General features: G+C 34.8%; 1 protein-coding gene across 4 annotated transcripts; it reads right to left on the bottom strand.

The window, feature by feature from the left end:
• Positions 1-4,256: 4,256 nt before the first annotated feature.
• On the bottom strand, positions 4,257-25,588 carry LOC126828715 (DNA repair protein RAD52 homolog). Of its 4 annotated transcripts, none has more exons than XM_050558672.2 (12): positions 25,500-25,588; positions 22,762-22,835; positions 18,632-18,733; positions 17,125-17,218; positions 15,400-15,467; positions 15,110-15,228; positions 9,513-9,588; positions 8,418-8,827; positions 7,868-8,004; positions 7,528-7,707; positions 6,604-6,726; positions 4,257-5,066 (listed from the first exon to the last, which is right to left on the bottom strand). In XM_050558672.2, the coding sequence occupies exons 2-12, from the start codon at positions 22,825-22,827 to the stop codon at positions 5,008-5,010; spliced, it is 1,434 nt and encodes a 477-aa protein (XP_050414629.2). In that variant the 5' UTR covers positions 22,828-22,835; positions 25,500-25,588; the 3' UTR covers positions 4,257-5,007. The 4 variants fall into 4 exon arrangements, with proteins under 4 accessions (XP_050414629.2, XP_050414633.2, XP_050414631.2 ...); XM_050558676.2 differs by having other exon boundaries at positions 18,632-18,805; XM_050558674.2 differs by lacking the exon at positions 25,500-25,588 and having other exon boundaries at positions 22,762-23,951.
• Between the last annotated feature and the right edge of the window lie 8 nt (positions 25,589-25,596).

Genomic DNA, 25,596 nt, shown 5'->3' on the forward strand with positions numbered 1-25,596 from the left:
ACAGGGATACTCATTAAGTCCTATTTTATTCTCCATGGTAGACAATGACAATCAACCTATATTTCACTGACCAATCATGACATACTTTTATAGGCTAATTTCTGACAATAGGTACAGATGCTAATTAAATAAAATCATTTTAATTACTATGTGCAGAGTTTTCATTATCAACATTGGTGACCTAATTAGTTAATCTATTTAATTTAATCACTGAGATGTAACAAATTAGAATTCCATAAAATAAATTTGACTCAAATATTAATTTTTACTTGTATGTTAGAAAAACCAATAAGGTCACAAGACAAAACCTCCTTAAAGAAAAACATAGTATACATTAAAAAAAAATTAATATAAAACAGGTGGATTACTTAATCTGTCATAGAAAATAACAAATTGTTTAAATCCAATGTTCTAGAAGATTCTGATAAACAAGTATAATATAAACAATATCAGCATGCTGTGTACAATATACCAGCTTAAAATAAACCATAGCCTAATTAGTTTCTCTATTAATTTATAACATCTCTTTTATCAACTAATGAGATTAAGTTACTAAAATATATTTTCTTCAAAATAAATTTATAAACTGGTTCCAGGGATGCAGCAATTACATACAACAGACATCATGTTTTGATAGTTGTTACGCACAATAGGGAATTGTGCCAAAAATCAAAATAGTTTTCAGAATTTACAAATATGATCTATACAAAAATAGAAATTAAATAAAATGAAATTTAAAGTCTTTATTTTCTGCTCCAACTAGGCTAAAGAAGACTGTTATATGCCATGCAGTGTTTCGGGATGGAAATTATGCCCTGCCAGCAGTACTACAGTCTACACTTATATTAATTGCCAACTTCAGGTGATCATTATACAGAATTTCAATTCTTGGTTTCATCCGAATGACTAAAAGCTTTTTATGGCTAGACCCTGTCCCGCACAGTGGAAAAAGGGAAAGTAGGTTAAGAAAATCTCAGCAAACACTGGGATCGAACCTAAGACCTCTTGTTTAGTTGCCAGCTTCATACTCACCGAGCCATCGTAGATGCCATTTTAACAGAGCGGGAATATATTATTTAATACAGTGGCACCAGCCATGACTTCTGAAATAGTGTTGGAGAAGGGTTTTTGGTCCCTTTTCCTCACTCCCTTAATGTCACTACTAACATTTGGCATTTCTTGCTTGCTGCAAGTTAAAGATTTATTATCACTCAGCAGGACTAATGTTTCCTGAAGAATGACAATCATTGAAAATACTATTAAACTATTAAAACTTTTTCCAGTAGAAAATACATGTATCAAAAAGCACATATATATACTATATGTATTAATGCATACAACTGATCAGTAAATCTGAAGAAATTCAAATTTTGACTAAATACAGTGAAGGTTAAAGGGGCCAGGATGTATTCCACTATCTGATAAGACTGTAACACTTTCCTCTTGACCTTATTTTCTCAATTATTCGGTCTTCACCCGAGTTAACAACCACAACTATCTTAATTAAAGAACTTGATATGTGATGTAAGAATAATTACTCTACTTGATTGTAACTCATTCCATAGTATAATTTCAGACATTGTTACATAAGAAGATTAATAAAGATACTATATCTTTCTTTATGCAAAACAAAACACTAAAAAAAAGAAGAATGTGTGACTAATAATTTATACAGATGAAAAACAAAGTATTGTGTACAAATAATTACTATATCTAAACTATGGACATTTAAGAACCTCATGGTGGAAGTTTTAGGTCCATTAAATTATAACAAATGTAGCAGTCACCACCAGCATTTTTGTGGGTAACATTTAAGTTTTCAGTGTCAGCTGCACATAAAATTGATACCAAAGTCTGAATTTGGATACGATTGCTTCTAGTGGACTGGCAAAACAATTCCAACAAGTTTGAAACACTGATTCTCAATTTCAACACTGTGTAAGCTATATTTGAACAATACCAAGAAATTTGGAAAAAAATGTCAAAAGTCCTTCCCTTTAAAGGGGCAGTAACTCTGTAAAAAACTAAAGAAAACTCTCAGCTATAGAGCCTTTACAATGTTTTGGCGACAGGGGCAGCAAATATGAAAAACTAGCTCTTTACTAATTAGGAATAGCTGAAAAATCACAGCAAAGTTAGGCAAACTCATAAGATCTCCACTGAACACAGCATTAACAAGATATTTAGTCTAACAGAAATACAGAGACAACCACAATTTAAAATGAAAAATAATAGGTTAACAAAAGTATCATGCAACACCAACATATATTATTGATAAAAGCTATATATATACAGACCAATTGTAATTATTGCATTTAAGGGGAACTGCAAGGTTTAATTATATTATATCAGTTGGAAATTCCATACAGGAAGATAAATTAATGTGATGAACTAAGTTACAAATGTATGGAATAGGAGATCCCACACCTCAAGAATTGGAAGTTACAGGCGGAAGTAATTTAAAGCTAAAAAGAATAGGGATGTGACCTTCGTGACCGATTTAAATTTGCCATAATCCCCACCAGGTTATATATCTGTATATTCAGAAATCACAACCCAGGCAACTTATCTCTCTATTTCAATAGTCACAAACATCTAATTTGCCCTTTACTTAAATTCAAATCTTGACAACCATTGCCCGATCAGCATATATACCAACATTTTTAACTAAATTTTCTCTTTAAAGGTGTACTTGCCCAAGCTCTATGTTAAGCCACATCATCTGGGCAACATACCTACCACATTTTGATGGAATACTTCAAGCAGTTTAGCAACATTAGTTGAAAACAAGCCAACAGTGAGGCTGATGTCCCCCGCCGAAATCCCAAAATAAATAGATGACACATATTAATTTATTACACATTTATCTTTTTCAAAAGTATTGATTAATCAAACTGATTATCTATACCTAGTCTAAGCATAACATGTTCAAGGTGTTGAAGTACTGGGTAGTGAAACTATGCACTAAGTTTCATCACTCTACATCAGTTAGAATCAATGTTATCTTGTCCCAAGGCATCAACCAATAAAATTTCTTAGCTCTGCTTAGCGTCAGTGAGAAATGTTAATCATTGAACTCAGTCAAGACATTCATCTAATGAACATCTACATCAAGTTTAAACATTCTACCTCAATTAAAAGCAGAGTTGTTATGTTCCAAAGTCTTGACCAATCAAATTGCTTATCGCTACTTAGCCTAAGCAGAAAATCCTCATCATCGAACTTAGTATTGATATAATGAATCTATACTTGGAGTTTCATCGCTCTCATCCAATTAGAACAAAAGTTATCGTGTTCCATAGTCTCAACCAATCAAATTGCTCATCACTGCTTAGCCTAAGTGGAAAATGCTTATGATCGAACTCTGTTAAGGCATTCACTTGATAGACACCTACACCAAGTTTGAACATTCTACCTCAATTAGAAGGAGAGTTATTGTGTTCCAAAGTCTCGACCAATCAGATTGAAGTCTCTATTTTGCCTAAGCAGAAAATACTCAGCATCGAACTTTGTTAAGTAAGGTACTGATGTAATGAAATTAAACACTGTCACTCAATTAAAATAAAATTTGTTGAGCCACAATTCTCGACCAATCAAATTGCCTATCGCTCGGATTACCCTGAGCTGAAAATGCTTATAATCGAACTTAGTCATGTTTCACTAAGTTTCATTGCTCTCACTTAATTAGAACCAAAATTATCGTGTCCCAAAGCATCACCCAATCAAATTGCTTATCTCTGCTTAACCTAATGTTATCATGATCCAAAGCATCAACCATCAAATTGCTTATCTCTGCTTAATCTGAAGCAGAAAATTCTCATCTTCAAACTCCATGAAGGCATTCACCTAATGAACGCCTGCACCAAGTATGAACATTCTAGCTCAATTAGAAAGAGAATTATTGTGTCCCAAAAAGTGTGACGGACAGACAGACCCATTTTAATAATCCCCTGTTTTTCTTCAAAAGGCAGGGGACAATAACCAATAGTTTATCCTGGTTGGACAAAGGATGGGCAAATAATAGTCCATATTATTTGTTTGTGGCATATGTGAATTTTGGCTGCTTTGGTTTACCTCTATTTTCACCAAATCCAGTTTTATCATCTGTAGAGGATGTTGAATGTTGTGATTTTTTTCGATTCACGATATATTTGTAAAAAATGAATAGAATTAAACCACTTTTGGGCTGATATTCCTTTTAGAGATTCAACACAGATCCGATTGATAAATACATTGAAATTAAATGAGAACATAACTACTGAATAATTTTTATTAAATAGTGTACAGCATGAAACGAATATACATGACATTTAAATATTTACAAATAATCCATGTGATAAATAATTCTTATGAGTTGTATATAACATGTGTAAGACAACAAATTAACTATGGAATATCAATATATACACCCTCTGTTATTTGTGTTCGAAATTCATTAATATCCCATGAGAAAAATATAAATTTCTATGATTTCCAAAATGTATACTTCATGTGGCTATCTTTTAGCAAGATCATAAAAATAATTGTTAGTTTCATTTTAACAGAATTTCTTTCCAAATGACATAGAACTCATTACTGGTATTCAATTTTCATCACTTTTGTGTATAGATGCTGCAATCCACTCCCTATATATGTGCCCAAAGTTGTGCACATAATGTGCTGATATTCTGCTGGAAATGACATTTAAACTTGCACTCACTGTTTCTGAACTCAATTCTCTCATTGTAATAGGGTGGAAATCAATTAAACTTTACAAATTTAAACAAGGCATGCACCAATTGAACATAAAATCTCCAGGCATCATCCACACAAGAACAGAACAATTGAGCATTTCTTTATATTAGTCAGATATTGAAAAAAGTTTTGGTAAGTTTAACCTATACAGCTATGTTTCGGTTCTAAATTACATTAACTTCATACAAAAACTTATAATTTGTATAAGATGGATGATGCAGAATGTGTGAGTTTTAAAGTAAGATAAATAGGTCAAATTAAATGAGAGTAGATTTATCTGTGACCGGAGGCAGATAACTTTCTTTTCTTCACAATAACATCAGTGTTTGGACCTTAAAGCATAAAATAGACATTCACATTTAATATAAATTATACTATGGTTTTCATTTATAATTGAGAGGTAAATAGGTTCATTTACCTTGCCTATTTGTAATATTTTAAATGCCAGCTTTTAATTCAGTTCTACCTGCTAGTAAATATTTACCATCATATAATTAAGTACTTTAGAGATATATAGTGGTTCAGAAAATAAAATTTGATTTGATGTGAATGACTAAATTTGATTCTATGAGAAAAGTTAATCTAAATATGCCAATCCATTGCTGAGATAGACATTTAAAAGATTACGAGTAATCAACAATCATATATATATTTTGGCCAAAGTTCTTCTGTAGACACTCCTGTGTAATTTACTCTAGCAAGTTGGCCAGCAATTGGATGTTCAATAATTAGGTTAGTCTAAGGCTATTATATACTCTTCAAAAAAAGTAGGGGATATTGAAATGTAAATACCTATGCAGGTTGCGATATGATAAATAGTCATGGACATTTGACATGCTTTGAGAGTATGTTCACAGATGAAGAACTTAGCGCCCCAACAGAACCACTGAGCTGCACATACAACATGCAATAGCGCCATACACGTGGGAGGGGTTCATTGTCAAATTTGACACTTCAAGGAGGGTTTGATGAAAACTGCTGCGTGCTGGTTTATCTATCCATGTTTGCTTTCGTATCGGTTCTTTCATAAGATTTACTGTTTAGCGTATCTTTGCTTTAGTGTGTTACGTTTAAATTGATCGGTAGATGTGTTTGTCGACGTCAACGTCAACCGACAACACTGCAAGAATTGGCCGTGGCACTGCAAGAGGAGTGAGTCAGATTGCAACAAATCGTGATTGGACAGTTGATTAGGAGCATGCCACGACTAATTGCTGAATGTCTGAGGATTGGTTAAACAATTACTCATTGTTAAGAGAGAGAGAGAGAGAGAGAGAGAGAGAAATGGGGTTTAACGTCCACTTGTCACAAACTAGGTCATTTTGGGACTAACATATGGTTTAATTTTATTTCAATAATTTGCTTGCGCGTAGGGGTCTTTAGCAGTAGGAGGAAACCGGAGGACCCGGAGAAAACCCATGAGGCTGGACAGGCGACCCTACTCCTTGTCACGTACAACCAGGGATTTGAAACCACGCCAGTTGACTCAATGACAGGTTATATGATACAGCACGCTTGTGCTAACCATTCGGCCATCCAACCCCCCCTCATTACTAAGACAAAAATCCAAAACGTCCATTTTCACTTTTGACGGTGAAATGGGGCCGTCAGATAAGCCGCCCATATGAACTGTTTATGTTCAAGTGTAGGCAATTGGCCTGTTATTAACATACACTGGTTACCTACACTGCATTTCCGCAGTTTTGTATTGTTTCTGAATATCCCCTACTTTTTTTGAAGAGTACAAATATAGATAGACTTAAATTAATAACATGTATTTTCTAAATGCCATTGCTAATGCCTCTATGAACTGATTCTGGAAAACTCTTGACTTTAATAATTGACTGATAGTAAAAGTCATTTATTTACCAGTTGTTATAGGACCTCTATTCCTTTGTTTACTTCTAGTTTTTAAACCAGGTTGACGATTCTCATCGTCTTCTACTAAATTCTCCTCTAATAAATAGTCGGCTTGACTCCAGATTTCATCCTCTAAAATATATTACATGCATTCATAGACTTAGAATGGAATGGGGATTTAACTGAGACTAACATGGTTAGTTTTTCCTATGTGCAATGCTAAGGTGATAAATTTTGAACATTCTTGACTTTGTCTACTGTTCATCCAATTCAGATGTTAAGGGTTCTTTACATCCATGCCAATGGGTACATGGTTTTACGTAGCATCGGAACTACCAGACAACACTTTAGTTGTCATTCTTGCTAGCGCAACCCCTGAAAAATCCTGAGGTACTGTCAGCAATAATACACCATGATTAAAACCTGAGACATTCTATTCAAGAGTTCAGTACCCTTACGACTCGACTAACGCGGTCCGAATTTTATAAATAAGATATATCTTATACTTAAATAATAATATGAAATTATTTAAAGGGGAAGTCTAAGATTTAATTTAGGGAATGAAGATACTAATTCTGAGTGAAAATCTTTATTCTCGTTGTCTGCAACTATCTCAAGCCATGTGATACCTTATTGAAGAAATACAAACTTTTAATTTCCATGAATATAATGATTATATTTGAAAGGCTCAATATTATAATTTTAAAATTTTCAGACAAGGTATACAAGTAGCTCAGTTTGTCACATTCTGGCATTTGAATAATAAGCTTATACTTTAAACCACTTTTTTATGGTCTCCAAAGAAATCTGTAACCTTCCTTTTATGCCTGTAAAGTTTCAACACAGGGGAGAAAACCATTGAAAATGTAATTGATATTTTTATGTCTCACAGTCTCTATCAACATTATTTCAACAAAACTGGATTCTACCTACCAAAATTATCTTCTGCTACAAGTTGTTGTATTGGTGGTTGGTCTGATATATGTTTTACCTGGATGTAAGAAGCACCATCATCTTGTTTAGGTGTATTCTGATTGGAAGGTAGTCTAAGAGGCATGATGGGACTATTTCTACTTCCACCAACAAAAGGTGTAGATGTGGCCATAGGTAAACCTGAAATGAGTATCAATATTACCCATTGTTTTTTTTAAAAGTATCAAATCAAGAGTCTACCACTTAAAAATACATTTTCTCTCTTTGGGACTATGTGAATTACAGAATGTCATGGAAAAAAAAATATATAAAGTGACAGATTATCAGTTATATTTTATACCCATTCTGGTAGGTTCTAAGTTACTGTCTTGAAGAGCAGTATTTTGACGAATCTGTTCTTGATATCTCAATTGTTTTTCCCTCTGTCGTCGAATTCTTTCCTGTTTCTTTTTTTCTTCCTCTGACAGTATTGGTGACCTAAAATTTAAAAAAAAATGGTTTAACCTCACCTAGCTCGGTCACTAATATAAGGTTTATTTCTTCTTTTTCAACAATTAATGCAGGGATCTTTAATCTTCTTCAATAATTAACGCAGGGGTCTTTAGAAATGGGCACTGCCGAGAGAAACTCCATGAGTATAGGCAGGTGACACAAGTTCAGCAAGCATGGCCTCGACTTGCATAGATAACAGACATGCAGTAGGCCAAACTTAGAATATTTTGGCTGTTAACCCATTTTTTCTGTAATAAATCCATCATAAATCTTAAGGCAATGATTAATTTAATTAAGAGATTCCACAATAAACACTATATATACAAGGGATTTTAGGTCAAATCTCTGTATACACTATCTTACATATTTTATAAAATGTCAATAAAATCAAAATTTACCCAACAGGACAGGCCTGGTCTCTATTTGAATTGTTAGGAACACCTTGATTGTAACTGGTGGGGTTAACATTAGGTGCAGGATTAATCAATCGGTTATCTCTGATTGTTCCAGTCTCAGAACTAGATCTTCGTGACATTATAACTGTACTTTCTACACTCAACGCTTTCACTCTGCCATTTGTTTCTTCAGACGTAGTAACATCTACTCTTGGTGATGTTGAGTTTCTAGGTTTTATCTGGTTAGTGGAGGTAGAATCTTTATCATACTTTGAATCTGATTGGTTGCCATTCATGAGATTATGCTGCGTAATGGTAATGGATGGATTATATTTATTTTTTTGTCTGGCGTGTAATATTTTTGGGTTCAGCATTTCTGATTTCAGATCGGCCAAATTACAAACTTCAGGAGGCTGAAAAAGAAAAAATTTCTGTTAGTTCACATATTCTTTTTGACATATATTCTACTTGAGAATAAAGTATGGACACCAGTCGTTTATTGAAAATAATTAGGCTGTATTTTTCACATACTGCTACCATTTATTAACGAATTTGAGGAGATTAACAAAAGGGCAAGTCTATTGTATATCACTAGCCTAGTACTCCTAGTTGGCCTACATGTACGTACTTTAAAGTTTTTATTATGAAACAATTTCGGAGGGCGACATGTTTTGAATGTAGAATTATCACTTGTTTAATATAACAGGTAATTAATGAACAAAGTAAATTTAGGCCTTTGTAATGTCTGATCTATTAAAGAGCACACACTGTCTACATTTGGTGTACTATGACAATGCATTACACAGTCATATCTAAACTTGACATTTTTTCAATTTTTGGATCAGGGAAATGACAAAAATAACAGGTCTATTGCAAAATGATCAGAATTTTCGGTGACTAGGCCTATTATTAGATCTTGATAGAGCTATAATGAGTAGGACTTATAGAATTAAAGACATAAAATAATTTTTAAAAAAATAATACAAATTGCTATATATATCTATTCACTGATCAAATTCCTCTTCAACAAAATAAATAAGCAAATATTTTCAAAAAGTCAAAAAAGTTAAAATTTCTATAGATAACATTGTTTCATACCGGTTTTGGAGCTCTACCCACACATTTTAAATATTCTTTGTCACCTAAGCAATTTCCCATTGCATTTCCAAAATTCCTGCAGGAAAAATGTATAAACTTTAGTGCTTAAGCTTATACACATTATTTCAAAAGTACAAATTCTTATCGAGTAATTAAAATGGGCGATGAGACCAGTTATCTCTTTTAGCAGTGACTAGTTTCGTTCGTATTGAACTCTTCAGACTGATTATTCTCATATAGTGAGATTCTATATATACTATAGTATAATGAAATCCCTGTAAAATTTTACTTTTGATTTTGGCAGGGTTACTTGGAAAGCGTTTTACCAGGGTTTGGTGTTTTGGCGGGGTTCATGTGTTTGCCTTTTACCAGGGTTTGGGTTTTAGCGGGGTTTGCATGGGGTTGAGATTTAGGTCAGGTAGCTGGGGTTGCCATGACCAGGGTTGGGAGAGAGAGAGAGAGAAATGGGGTTTAACGTCCACTCAACACAAACTAGGTCATTTCGGGACTAACATATGGTTCAATTTTATTTTTCCATAATTCGCTTGCGCGTAGGGGTCTTTAGCAGTGGGAGGAAACTGGAGGACCCGGAAAAAAACCCACGAGGTTGGACCGGCGCCCCTACTCCTTGTCACATACACCTGGGGATAACCAGGGTTGGAAAAGTGGATTTTCACCAAGGTTTCAGTGATAATGGTGGTTACAAATGAACATCATAAGGATGAAAGTGGTTTATAGACAGGAAGTGAAGAGAAGAAAAGGAGTTCTAATGGTTTATTTGAATGTTGCTGAGCCTAAAGACGACTGAAGAATTGAAGAGGTCGTTGCCCATGAGCGGCGATGGAAGTAATTGTGAAACGATGATCCAGAGTGCGATCTCTGTTGTTCCAAATATAGCCCCTTTTGGTTCCATTTGGTAGGGGGAAGTGGTAAGATCCCAGTGGCGGAAACGAGGGAAGGGGGTGCCTATGGGATTGGGGCCTGGCTGGTGCTTAATTTTGGTGTGGCATTAAGAAAAAAATATTCTTGTCTGTGGTAGTTTTTACAAACTTTCATTTCCAGGAAGTGTCTTTTCTAATATGCCAGAGAAGGTGGCATTTCTTGGACACAATCTTACCACAGTAGAAACAGGTGTCGATAGTTGTACAATGGTAATTATGATGTTGAGTGCCGGATTATGACATCATGTCGAGGTGATATACGTAGAATAGTATAGTATAAGGTGTTAGTGTAATACCAGTGAGAGGGTAAGAATAATAAATCCAAAGCTGGAACACTCAGAAGGTGAGGGTTGTATAACAAACAAGCGAACAGTGAGGCTGATGTTCCCAGCCAAAATCCTAAAATAAATAGATGACATTAATTTATCGCACATTTATTTTTTTCAAAAGTATCAAGCAATCAAACTGATTATCAACTATAAACTTAGTTTCATCACTCTCTATCAGATAAGCTCTGCTTAGTTTGAACTCAGTCAAGATATTCACCTACATCAAGTTTAAACATTCTACCTCAATTAAAAGCAGTTTTGTTATGTTCAAAAGTCTTGACCAATCAAATTGCTTATCGCTCCTTAGCCTAAGCAGATAATTCTCATCATCAAACTTAGTCAAGGTAGTGATATAATGAATCTATACTCGCAATTATAACCAAAGTTATCGTGCCCCAAATAATTAACTAATCAGATTGCTTATCTCTGCTTACCCTAAGCAGACATTGTTTATCTTTGAACTCCATCAAGGCATTCACCTAATGAACACCTACACCAAGTTTGAACATTCTACCTCAATTAGAAGGAGAGTTATTGTGTTCCAAAGTCTCGGCCTATCAAATTGCTTATCGCTCTGCTTACCCTGAACAGAAAATGCTCATTATCAACCTTAGTCATGGTATTGATGTGATAAAACTATACACCAAGTGTCCTCACTCTCACTTAATTAGAACTAAAGTTATCGAGTCCCAAATCAATACCAATCAAATTGCTTATCTCTGCTTACCCTAATAGTCGGGACGTCAAATTTTGATCAACATTTACAAAAGAATGAAAATAAATCTTCCTGTACTGATAGTATTTTATACAAGTTGACAAAAACTATACCAAATGTATTTTTAACAAAGATAATTCACCCCCTGTGTCTAAAACTATGTCTTTTGAATATCCAATCTGCTTGTAATAAAGGACTTGACATTGAGGAGACTATGCTTGTCTTTACTGAAACCTGGCTCAAACTGCAAGGTGATGAATCAATAATTGCTATCATGACACCGAATGGTTACAAATTTGAACATAAACCCCGCATGTCTAAAGGCAGTGGCATAGCCGTAATTTATCGAGAACATCTTTCACTAAAATTCTATCCTCCAAAACTCATAGATGTTTTAACCAGTGGCTGCCAGGCAGGATACACCCACATTTTCGAGAGATGGATAGAGAACAAGCTAAAAAGAAAGTGATTTTTCCTACAATCAAGGGCCAAAATTCAGGAAATTACAATTCGATATGTGCAAATATCGAAAGGAACCGAGATCTTTGGGTTATAAACTTACATTTCAAGTTTCAACAAAATCGAATAGGGTCCACAAGCTTAAAAAGTGATTTTTCCTACAATCAAGGGCCATAATTCAGGAAATTACAATTCGATATGCGCAAATATCGAAAGGAACCAAGATCTTTGTGTTATAAACTTACATTTAAAATTTCAACAAAATCGGATTAAAATTGTGACCTCTATAGGGTCCACAACCTTGATATACCATATTTTTATTTGAGAACGAAGGGCGGCCATTTTGTCTGTCAGTTTGGGGCTGATTTTCACAAAATTCGGTGATATAATTTTAAATAGGATAAAAATTATGATCTCTATTGGGTCCACAAGCTAAAAATGCGATTTTTCATACAATCAGGGGCCATAATTCAGGAAGTTACGGTCCGATATGCACGAATAACGACAGGAACCGAAATCTTTGGGTTATAAACTTACATTTCAAGTTTCAACAAAATTGGATAAAAATTGTGACCTCTATAGGGTCCACAACCTTGATATACCATATTTTTACGCTATTTGAGATCGAAGGGCGGCCATTTTGTCTGTCAGTTTTGGGCCGTTTTTCATGAACTGCGAACTCAGCCGTCCTTAGGGTGTAACGGTGATATAATAATACGTTTTTTTAAAACGGATAAAAATTTGACCTCTATAGGGTCCACAAGCTAAAAACGCGATTTTTCGTACAATCAGGGGCCATAATTCAGGAAGTTACGGTCCGATATGCGCGAATATCGAAAGGAACCAAGATCTTTGGGTTATACCATTTTTTTTCACTATTCGCGTACAAGCGGTGGCCATATTGTCCGTCAGTTTTGGTCCGATTTTCACGAAATTCGAACTCAACCTTTATTATGTTGTAACGATGATATACTAAAACGTTTTTTAAAATTGGATAAAAATTGTGACCTCTGGAGGGACCACAAGCCAAAAAAGCGATTTTTCGTACAATCAGGGGGCCATAATTCAGGAAGTTACGATCCGATATGCGCAAATATCGAAAGCAACCAAGATCTTTGGGTTATAAACATGCATTTTAAGTTTCATCAAAATTGGATCAAAATTGTGACCTCTAGAGTGTCCACAAGCTAAAAATGTAATTTTTCGTACAATTAGGGGCCATAATCCATAAAGTTATGGTCCGATACATGCCAATATCAAAAGGAACCGAGATCTTAGGGAGATAAAGCTATATTTCAAGTTTCGTTGAAATAGGATAAAAAGACGCGCGACAATCGAGCTGGAAATCGAGAATAGGTGGAAAGAATGAAACTCGGAATCAATATTTTGAGCAGTCAGGCTTTCTGATGAGAAGTGTTCCGTAAAAACTTTTCTTGATAAATCAAAAGTGTTCATTCTATCCTGCTACGGATTAAGAGGATTCTCTAGTTTCAACGAAGCGAGACAATCAAGGTGGAAATCGAGAATAGGTAGAAATCAAGCAGTGGCTCCTAAACTTGAAATATTACCCCCAACAGACGAAGCTGTAAAAATGAACCTGAAACCAGTCTAACTTCAATTAAAAGTATGTTTTTCATCCCTGGAAACCGATCCACCAGACTCAAGTGCACTAGACTACAGTTGGAGTGAGGACTCTTCCAGCCCAAAAAATCACTAGTGCCCAGAATGATACTAAGATGGTACCAGATGTTCTGATAAAAGTTATAAAATGAGGATGTCAATCTGAGCCGCTATGTCAAACCGGCCGTTGTGGCTGTAAAAATTCAGATTTGTCATGTTCTGATTTTTGTTCTTGTTCCAATTCAGACAAATGTTTCAATTCCGTCTCATTTGAGACTGGAACCGAGGATAGTGATGATGAAGACGAAGGAGATAATGAAGATGACACAATATGATATATTAATATTAATATTGCTTTGGTTATGTTTTACATATCGTATCGTTTTGTTACTTATAGTTTTAGCTAAAATTGAAATTTCTGGAATGATTTATCATAAATCCAGCTGTGTGAACTTTGTTTTCTTTTCTATTTTACGCATTCATGTTGGGTCTTATGTTAAAAAGATGTCCGAATTTGTGTTATGCGACCCCCAAAACATATAAAACGATATATTACACAAAATATGAAATTCTTGTACTTGTAGGACGGATATTAAAAATTGTTGGGACACCAACAATAACCCACCAAGAAACATTATATATCAAACAAAAGTGGGTTCTCAGCCCTCACATCCGGACTATAGTATAAGCAGAAAATTCTCATCTTCGAACTCCATCAAGGCATTCAACTAATAAACACCTACGCCAAGTGTGAAGATTCTAGCTCACTTAGAATGAGGGGTTTTACGTAGGCTAAGCCTGTTCCCCAATCCCATTCAGACATCCTGAATAAAAATATTGTTTATAAAATAAAAAAAAATTAGAATGAGAGTTATTGTGTTTCAAAGTCTTGACCTATCAAATTGCTTATCACTCTGCTTACTCTGAGCAGAAAATGCTCATTATTGAACTTAGTCAAGGTATTGATGTAATAAAACTATAAAACAAATTTCATCACTCTCACTTAGTTAGAACTAAAGTTATCGTGTCCCAAAGCATCAACCAATCAAATTGCTTATCAAACATCTACACCAAGTTTGAACATTTTAACTCAGTTAGATGGAGAGTTATTGTGTCCCAAAAAGTGTGACAGACAGACAGATGGATGGACGGACGGACAGACAGATCAACCCATTTTAATAGTCCCCTGTTTTTTTCGAAAGGTAGCGGACAAAAACCTTTCGACCACATGGTATCAATGACAAAATATGAACTTGGGCATCCTCCATTTATTTTCTTTGTTATACATATTATTATTATTAATATTCATAATTCAACTCATACTAAGACAGTAAAAATTTGAAACTTCCCCATCTCTAGTTGGTCCATGATTTCGACTACAGAACATAGTGACTTAACATCAATTGACACAGAAAGAGTTGTGTGATAGCTCTGCCAGTCCTTATACAAGATGAGGAGCAAATAAAATTACAAAGTAATCAACAATGGTGATTGCTCCACATGGTTTTCATTAAAACTTGTCACTGGACTTACTTGAGTGATCGTTTTAAGCCATCTGTTGCTGCTTCTTTGCGAGCCTTTTCTATAGACAGAGCTTTAGATTTTAACCCTTCGCTAACACCATAGCCAATATCTTCATGATAAACACCATCCTGTAAGAAACATACAAACATTTAGAATAACTATCAGTAAAGCATAACCAATAAGCATAAATGCTGGGGCGAGGATTAGTATTTTAATGAAGTCCTCCTGTATGCTGTAACATGGACATAAGTTATTAGTAGATCCTAATAATAATAATAATACAAAAAGTGTATACCAACCTTTAACTGTACACGTACCATGGCACTAACTCCTACATAATATCTTCCATTGATATGATCAACAAAATCTACAGAATATAAACATGTTATTTCAACATTCTGGGAATTTAGAGCAACGGCAGATTTAGACATGGTGTGGCTCTGATTTGAGAAATACAAAGCTGGATCTAGACTTGGTGACGTTCTGATCTGAGCAATATAAAGCTTGGTGGTACCTTATTAAAAAATCACAATTTTATGTGCAGAAATGGGGTATAAAATGTGTGCAGTAATCCAGAGAAGTGGTGGAAAATTCGGGAGGCCAGAGAAAACCCATAGCAACCCTATTCCTTGTCACGTAGAAGTGTGTAATGAATCGAGCCCATTAAACGTACAAAGAAAACAGATTTTATGATTTACAGCATTCTCATTAGACCACATCTCCCACACCCCACCCACAGAACTTTCGCATTGGTAACATGAAATTACTAATCTTTTTACTTCATACAAATAAAACAAGCCAATAGTAAGGCTGATGTCCCTCGACGAAATCCTAAAATAAATAGATGACACATATTAATTAATCGCACATTTATTTTTTTCAAAAGTATCGAGCAATCAAACTATACACTAAGTTTCATCACTCTCTATCAGATAGAATCAAGATTATCTTGTCCCAAAGCATCGACCAATGAAATTGATTAGCTCTACATAGCTTTAGCTTGAAATGTTAATTATTGAACTAATGAACATCTACATCAAGTTTAAACATTCTACCTCAGTTAAAAGCAGAGTTGTTATGTTCCAAAGTCTTGACCAATCAAATTGCTTATCACTCCTTAGCCTAAGCAGAAAATTCGCACCATCGAACAGAGTCAAGGTAATGCTATAATTATAACCAAAGCTATTGTGCCCCAAAGCATCAACCAATCAGATTGCTTATCTCTGTTTACCGTAAGCAGACAATGTTCATAAAGGCATTCACCTAATGAATGTCTACACCAAGTTTGAACATTCTACCTCAATTAGAAGGAGAGATATTGTGTTCCAAAATCTCTACCAATCAAATTGCTTATCGCTCTGCTTACCCTGAGCAGAACATGCTCATTATCGAACTTAGTCATGGTATTGATGTAATGAAACTATACACTAAGTTTCATCACTCTTACTTAATTAGAACTAAAGTTATTGTGTCCCAAAACATATTCAACCAATCAAATTGATTATCTCTGCTTACCCTAAGCAGAAAATGCTCATCTTCCAACTCCATTGAGGCATTGACCTAATAAACACCTACACCAAGTCTGAACATTCTAGCTCAATTAGAAGGAGAGTTATTGTGTTCCAAAGTCTCGGCCAATTAAATTGCTTATCGCTCTGCTTACCCTGAGCAGAAAATGCTCATTATCGAACTTAGTCAAGATATTGATGTAATGAAACTGTACACCAAGTTTCATTACTCTCACTTAATTAGAACTAAAGTTATCGTGTCCCAAAGCATCAACCAATCAAATTGCTTATCTCTGCTTACCCTAAGCAGAAAATACTCATCTTTGAACTTCATCAAGATATTGACCTGCACCAAGTTTGAACATTCTAGCTCAATTAGAAAGAGTGTTATTGTGTCCCAAAAAGTGTGACGGACTGACGGACAGACAGACAGACAGACGAATCTATTTTAATAGTCCCAGGCTGCTTTCACCGAAAGGTGTGGGACAATATATATACTATTGTTCATATTCTTACCAACAGTTTGATTTGTGACGGAATGTGACCAGCCATTAAAACCAAAAGTTTCATTTGCTATATTAATCAGCTTCCATCCCTCTATATAAGCTAACTGACAAATAGAAGTGTGTAGAAGTTATAATAATAAAGCCTATAATATATACAAAATGCATTGGGTAATTTTTGTAGAAGAATTTTACCATATTTAACTGAAATGAAATGAAACAAATGGGGTTTAACGTCCTACTGTTCTGCTCTGACTAAGCTAATGAAGATGGGCATACGCCATACAGTGTGCTATGAGGGAAATTTTGCCAATTAATATTATGTATACACAGGACATTGGTTTTTCATGTCATACGAATGACTAGACAGCTGTCCTTGTCAGACCCTCCGTCCCGCACCACTGACAAGGGGAAACCACATCGGAAAATTCCAATGAACCAATGAACTTTCTCGGGCAATGCAAGGATCGAACACGCAACCTCCAGGCTCCTGAACTAGAACTTCCCCACTTAACCACCGTGGCTCCCCCATATTTAACTAAAAAAATGAAAATCTATAAACAGAGAGTTATTCAATACTTATAATGTAGCCTAGTATAATTAATGTGTAAGGCCTTAACCTTATACGACAGCCTTACTATATTTAATCTGTTGGCCCATTGGCTCATAATACAGTAGTCTGATTAGTTCTGCACCTTTGGTTTGTGGAGGCTACCATTATTTATCATCTAATTGAAAGCTGTATGATACAAGCCACCCTCGGTATCCCAGTGGTATAATTCCATTCTACTCTACTAACCCCTGTGTCCATTTACGAGGGAGACAAGTATTCAAATTATCCACCGTTTATAATTTTATCGAGCAACCAAAACTGTGATAAATATAAATAGAAATGAAGGGAAGACACTTGCATTTTGTTCCAACAGTCTGAATCGTTGTAGTACACTTTGTTTTGTTTTACTTTTAGAACATATTTTTGTGTGTATGTCACTCTTTTCATATTAAATGTAAACAGTGATGTTAAAACTGGTTTGTAAACTCTTGTTTGTAGCCTCCTGCCTCAACCTACGTGGTCAGTGGAATCATTAACATGATTAAGGCAGATAATTTAAATTTTTGACTAACTCATGAATGAACCCAGAGGTTAGAGGAGTAGAACAGAATCAAATCACTGGGGATACGGAGTATGGATACAGGCATTCTGATTGATAATGTAAATGAGATGTGGTTACACAGTATATTGAGTTTAGTATTTGTATACTAATATATCCAAGCTTTTAACAGATAATGCCAAATTATACCAAGCTGTTTTGTGAGAATGCTATTGACGAAGAGCGTATTTCCATCTTCAGAAAGGTACTAGGATATTAAACCTGAATCTGTATCAGTTCATTTAGTGACGATGCTTATACATTTTTTCTGAGACATGTTTATTTGTCCTTATGTTGTATGCTGATAATATAACTATAAGCTCAACAAATCCATCAATAAATCAGCCTTTTTAATAAAAAAATATTTACTTTCAGTCCCCCTGCTCCTGTTCTTTGGCTGATAAATTTAGGTCCAAGTCTTTGTCGTAAACAATCTTGAATAGCTTCATGTTCCTCTGTCGAGAATCCAGTCTAAAATACAAATAACCAGTGGCTGCCAGGCAAGATACGCCCACATTTTGCAAGAGATGGATAGAGAACAAGCTAAAAAAAAAAATAACCCAAGATTTTTCGTACAATCAGGGGCCATAATCCAAGAAGTTATGGTCTGAAATGCATGAATATCGAAAGGGACTGAGATCTTTGGGATATAAAGTAAAGATATATTTTAAACATATTCTTTAAGTGGCATTTAGCGATCGGGGAACACATTAACAGAACACAGTTTTTATGGGATACAATCACTAGTTTATTCTAAAAGCACGACGTTTCGACAAGTATCCTCTTATCATTATCAAGCACAAATGACAATTTAGTTCGTTCGTTCGTTCTTGGTGTTTAACGTCTGCTTCCACATAAGTGATATCGCAGACAAGACATAGGAGAGCCGAAGCTGATTCCTGTTTTTTAGAATATGATTTTGCAATCTTTCCATTTGGCCTTAGGCCATGGATTTGGTTTAGTGGGAAGTTCTTCCCTTTATTTAATATAAAACATATCGTTTGGTAGATGATCTCGTCTGCTTCTGGATTGGTAGATGTCATCGTTTGGGGTTAGTGTTTAGGTGCCAGGCCCGTCTTATCGTGGCTTCCCCTTACTCCACTATCCCACTCTCTGGGTTTGGTATCAGTTTTATTTTCGGAATAGTGTTTAGGTGCCAAGTTCGTCTGACCGTAACTCCCCCTTACTCCACTATCCTGCTAGTTTGGTAGATGTCATCTTTGTGGGGTTTGTGTTTAGGTGCCAGACCCGTCTTATCGTGACCTCCCCTTACTCCACTATCCCACTCTGTAGGTTTGGTGTCTGTTTTTGGTGGAATAGTGTTTAGATGCCGAGTCCGTCTGATCGTGGCTCCCCCTTACTCTATTCTAGTTGTTGTTGTTCTTAGCGTTTAACGTCCGCTTCCACCGAAGGTGATATCGCAGACAAGTTCATTTTTTTTTTAATGATCTTAGCGCACGCACAGGGGTCTTTGCTGTGGGAGGAAACCGGAGTACCCGGAGTAAACCCACGAGGTTGAGAAGGAGCCCCTATCTCCAAGCCACATACGCTCACACCTGGGATCGAAACCACAGCCGCAAGCCAGAGGTGACCGGCCAACTAGAGGTCGAAGCGTGACACTCTAGACCACTAGGCCACTAGTAAACTTGTGGACAATATATATGAAATTAATAAGAAACCATCTGCATAGATTAAGAATAACAGTAATAGAAATAATAAAGGTGTAAAGGATATTTAACAATAACAACAAACATAACCAGGTTATTAGCTACTAATAAGCACTGATACTGCATGATTAGAGGGTTATTAACAGTTATGAAGCCCTTCAAAGGGTGGCATGTATGGATAGTGGTAAGTTGATAAAGCACAGGTAGTGAGGCCATATCCATGAAGTTAAGTAAGATATGCATTATATAAGTACAACTATAACAATACACAATATGTACTAAGAAAACGATAAGAGGATACTTGTCGAAACATCATGCTTTTAGAATAAACTAGTGATTGTATCCCATAAAAACTGTATTCTGTTAATATATAATAAAACCATTAATCTACCAACTAATAAAACCAATTAATCAACAGTAGGATGGAGCGCAAAAATGTCCTCTAGAAGGAAGCGTAAACCTCCCTACATTTATAATAAAACCACTAATCTACCATTAACATAATTCATGAGTAATTTATTATTCTCATTATTACCATTAATATCTATTTATTATTCTTATTATTTATCTGCAATTCAGTTAACACTCTATTTTCTTTTACTCTCCCTTATTATTTTTATTATTAGTTTAAAATGATTCCCTGCCCACCCCCCCCCCCCCCACGAAGCCTTACTAGACGAAATAACCAAAAAATCACAGTAAGATCAGATACTCTCTTTTCTCTAGCTTTCTTTTTCAGGTGCTGGATTCTTCCTTCAGAGAACCAACAATAAAAGGAATGAATAACATAAATAAAGATGTAAAAACGCTACCATACCGGACAACATACCCAAATGGAAGGAAGAATGGACCAGGACTCAAACTCACCAACAAAGCCCCAAGGTAGAGTTGCACCGCCCTGCCATTCTACCGGACAGAACGACCAGACCAACCCAATCGACCCAAAATATATATATATGTACATAATATGTCTATGTCTGTGAAAATGTCCGTCTTTGTCCATGTCTGTTCCGTCAAATCGCATGTTTGTAAATGTCTACTGGCACCTGTTTCGTCCTTTGCACATGTTATCCTACTGTTGTTTATTGTCCTATGTACATATATATGAAAACCTAACCATCCTAATATTTCTCACTAATCACATTGTAAATTAATGCACCTGTACACATAACACGTCATTGTCTGCGATATCACCTCGGTGGAAGCGGACGTAAAATACAACTAACACTAACTAACTAATATATTTTAAAGGAGCTAAATTGCTAACATTTGGGACCTAGAAATTGACACAAGTAGGTCGCAACTCATATAATACTGTAATACGAATGTATATAAACTGATATACATTCAATGGTTTCCGTTTTTACTCTAATTTCAAATCAGTTATGTTCCACGAAATAAGCCAGCAGTCTCAATCGAATGCAAATTTCTAGTGCCTGGTTATTCCAGTCTACATACGCCGTTTGGTTTGATGCAATATGTCTAGCCTAGTTCCTCGAGTCTCTTGGTAGAACTGGGGCTGAAACGCATTATGGTACACGATTCGTGTACCAATGGTAAAATGTTTATTTTGTCTTAAATATTGGATATCAGAAGCCCATATTTTTCCGGCAAGATCACAGCATCAATGTTGATTTAAATTGACAAATAATTTGTGTTTTCAATAATGAAGATTTTGGATGATATTGAGTTAGAGACTTAGCTACCTTAAGTTTCATCAAAATAGGACAAAAATTGTGACCTCTATAGGGTCCAAAACCTTTGTATTACATACTTGTACACAATTTGCATGCAAGGAGCGGCCATTTTGTCAGGCAGTTTCGGTTCGATTTTCATGAAATTCAAACTTAACCATCATTAGGATTTAATGGTGATATATTCAAACGTTTTTTAAATTTGATAAAAATGGTAACCTCTAGAGGTGACTTTTTGTACAATAAGGGGCCTTAATTCAGGAAGTTACGATCCAATATGTGCAAATATCAAAATTAACCAAGATCTTTGGGTTATAAACATGCATTTCAAGTTTTATCAAAATCAGATGAAAATTGTGACCTCTAGAGTGTCCACAAGCTAAAAACGTGATTTATTGTAAGATCAGCGGCCATAATCCATGAAATTTATATCCGATACATGCCAATATCAAAAGGAACTGAGGCCTTTTGGAGATAAACCTATATTTCAATTTTCGTCAAAATTGGATAAGAATTGTGGACGCAGAGACGGATGTCCGGACGGACAGGGGCGACGACAATATACGTCCAGATGAATACCAATATCAAAAGGAACTGAGGCCTTTTGGAGATAAACCTATATTTCAATTTTCGTCAAAATCAGATAAGAATTGTGGATGCAGAGACGGATGTCCGGACGGACAGGGGTGACGACAATATACGTCCACTTGAAAATGTGGGTGTATAAAAATTGAGGTTAATTACAGATAGGCCTTATTTCTAATTCTAATGAACAGGAAAAAAAGAATTATAGGAGCAAATTATACTATGAAGCCACCAAAATTTAAATACAAGTTAATCATTATAGATTGTTTACCATTCATTTTCAATTGAAATGTCATTGTGTGCTGTGTCAACCATTGCATAGTGATAATGCCCACTTGCTGCATGATCATTCACTTATCGTACAGATGGAGTGACATGTCCATAATGATTCTTGTATTAACACTTATATTATTTATAATATGATTGGCTTGAATAAGTTAAAATAAAACTTATTATAATTATATCTTTTTTCTGAATAAGTCCACAAAAAAAAGTAATAACAATTCAAAATGAAATTCTAAAGAAGGTATGAAAACTTAAAATGGGAATTTACCTGGCCGAAGCAGGTTTGCTTTATGTTCATCCTTGAGTCTGTCAAAGTTCGATTATCACAAACCATCTGAAATTCTAAATATTATTTCAACTTCAAATGGTAGAAGATGCAGTAAGTTAATGTAATTAGTCTTATCAATTATAGCGATACACAGCACACAGAATAAACCAGAGAACAGGGGCCATAATCCAGTAAGTTATGGTCTGAAATGCACAAATATTGCAAGGAACTGATATCTTTTGGATATAAACATATATTTCAAGTTTCATCAAAATCAAACAAAAATTGTGATCTTTAGAGGGTCTACAACCTTTGTATTACATACTTTTTTACTATTTGCGTACAAGTAGCGGCCATTTTGTTTGGCAGTTTCGTTTTTATTTTCCCGAAATTCGAACTCAACCTTCATTATGGTGTAACGGGGATACATTTAAACAGTTTTTAAAATCGGATAAAAATTGTGACCACTAGAGGGTCCACAAGCTAAAAATGTGATTCTTTGTACAATCAGGGGGCATAATCCCGGAAGTTATGGTCTGATGTGCGCAAATATCTAAAAGAATTGAGATCATTGGGATATAAACATATATTTCCAGTTTCATCAAAATCGAATGAAAAAAGTGTGACCTCTAGAGGGTCCACAACCTTGATATTACATACTTTTACACTATTTACATTCAAGGAGCGGCCATTTTGTTGGGCAGTTTTGGTCCAATTTTTATGAAATTCGAACTCAAGCATCATTATGGTGTAACAGTGATATATTCAAACACGATTTTTTGTACAATCAGGGGCCATAATCCATGAAGTAACAGTCAGATATTAATAGATGCCAATATTGAAAGGAACAAGACCTTTTGGAGACAAATGTGGGCATATAGAAATTCCAAACATATTACAGCTGTGTGCAATCATCAAACCAGCAAGTTTAATATAAGCTTCTAATTAGTTTAAGCACTTTCAGTTGCTTTTTGTATACAATTTACCGGTGATATAATTTAAGCCTAGTGCTTAACTTGTAAAATACTTAAAGCGAGAATTTCAAATTTTCTAAGAAAGTCAAAACATAATTATTTCTGTCTTTTGCTCAATAGGTTATCAAATCACTATTATACGATCATGGGCATTATTTCCCACCCTTAAAATTTTATGACACAGAAAATAACAATGTCACAATTACCTCCCCTGTTTTGCTATTGACAACATGGGGAAGTCATTTTCCAACGTTGGAATTTGAAGTTAAAAATGATATTTTTGCCAATTTCTCAGCTGGCAATAGCGAATTATAGGATTAATAGGATTATTCTTTAACAAGTTGTTTATGGATACCATCTATTTTAAGGCTTTATTTTAATGCTTGAAAATTTGCAATTGCAACTTTAATCAATCCAACGAGTTTTCTATAAACATCGTATAAGTGAGAAATTATTCACCATATCTGAAAAATCAAATGTTATAATCTTTTTTTATTTAAATAATGTAAAGTAATTATAACTATAAATTGATTGGATAATTGAAAGCTATTATGTCGTCTATGAGAATTGAACATTTGGTTTGAAACTCTTCACTTTAATGTATTAATAAAACAGGACTGTCTAATTGTCTTTTAAACCTAAATGATTAATTTACAGAATGATGATTAGTTCTAATTTTTGTCCCTCTTTGATTACAATCTACATCTAAACGATCTATTCAGAAATCAATGTACCGGTATGCTTGGCGGTTTAAGTTTAATATGATGAGAACTTTTGGCCTTACATAATGATGATACATATTACTTCTTTGATTATATCATATTACTAAACCTTGATTGAGACTCAACACACTAGTTTAAAATGAGCTGCAATATCTGTAGCGGTGATACTTGTCTTGTCCACCGCTACAATGGATACACTCTACGAGGCTTTTCACAAGTAAAAATAACTTCAATTGCAAAATTTTCAACGCATATCATCACAGTTGGCATGGAAATAAGTAATTATGTTACAAATAGTGAAGAGTGGTACACTGAAATCTTAATTTTACCTTACCGAATAGTTTTTCTGTTTTTTCGAGGTAGCGTGAAATCATGTGCGTGTTCTAATTCTGGTTCAGTGGCCATTTTAAAAACGACAGAAATATTGCGCAGCCATTTGATTTGATTAAATTTATGAATCTATGAGGTAAGGTTTCACCTCTATTTGAATGGAAATTGATTTCTTATATGTTAAGCTATGTGCAGTACAGTTTAGGGTCTGTTTAATTAGAAATTAAGTGAGTTATATGCCAGCAACTTTTTTGTAGTGAAATGACTACAAAACTTGCTCAAACTCTATGGAAGTACTTAGTTTAGTAAGAACGATCCACTACTGTGGCTGGAGCAAGATGGAACTTCGGAAGAGATCAGACCAGCATCCAGTGTAGTAGTACTTTTTAGTAGAACCATTTCTAGTTGGAAATATATTTGCAATAAAATGTAATTGGAAAGTAATTATATGTTATTATTTACATGTCCATATAGACCAGTCACATCGAACGAAAATAATTTTGAACCATTTACGGGCCTCTAAATGGCTACTTTTACTTTATTATTATGATTTTAAATTTGCCGCCATGTTGTTTGTAAAACTGATGGTTATCTGTGACATCAAACACGAGTTCTTTAGCTTATATTTATATCTACTTTTCTTTGTTGATATTCATTTTACATGCACTAACAAATAAATAAATGTATGGATAAATATTTAAGAATAGAATACATCATCATTGATATTTTAACGTTGAAAATTCTTCGTGTTTTCTTAGGATTCTGAAAGTAGGTCATTTCTGTAATTCCAATACCGGAAGTTTACTTCT

The sequence above is a fragment of the Patella vulgata genome, chromosome 7 (assembly GCF_932274485.2).
Source record: "Patella vulgata chromosome 7, xgPatVulg1.2, whole genome shotgun sequence".
Taxonomy (NCBI): Eukaryota; Metazoa; Mollusca; class Gastropoda; family Patellidae; genus Patella; species Patella vulgata.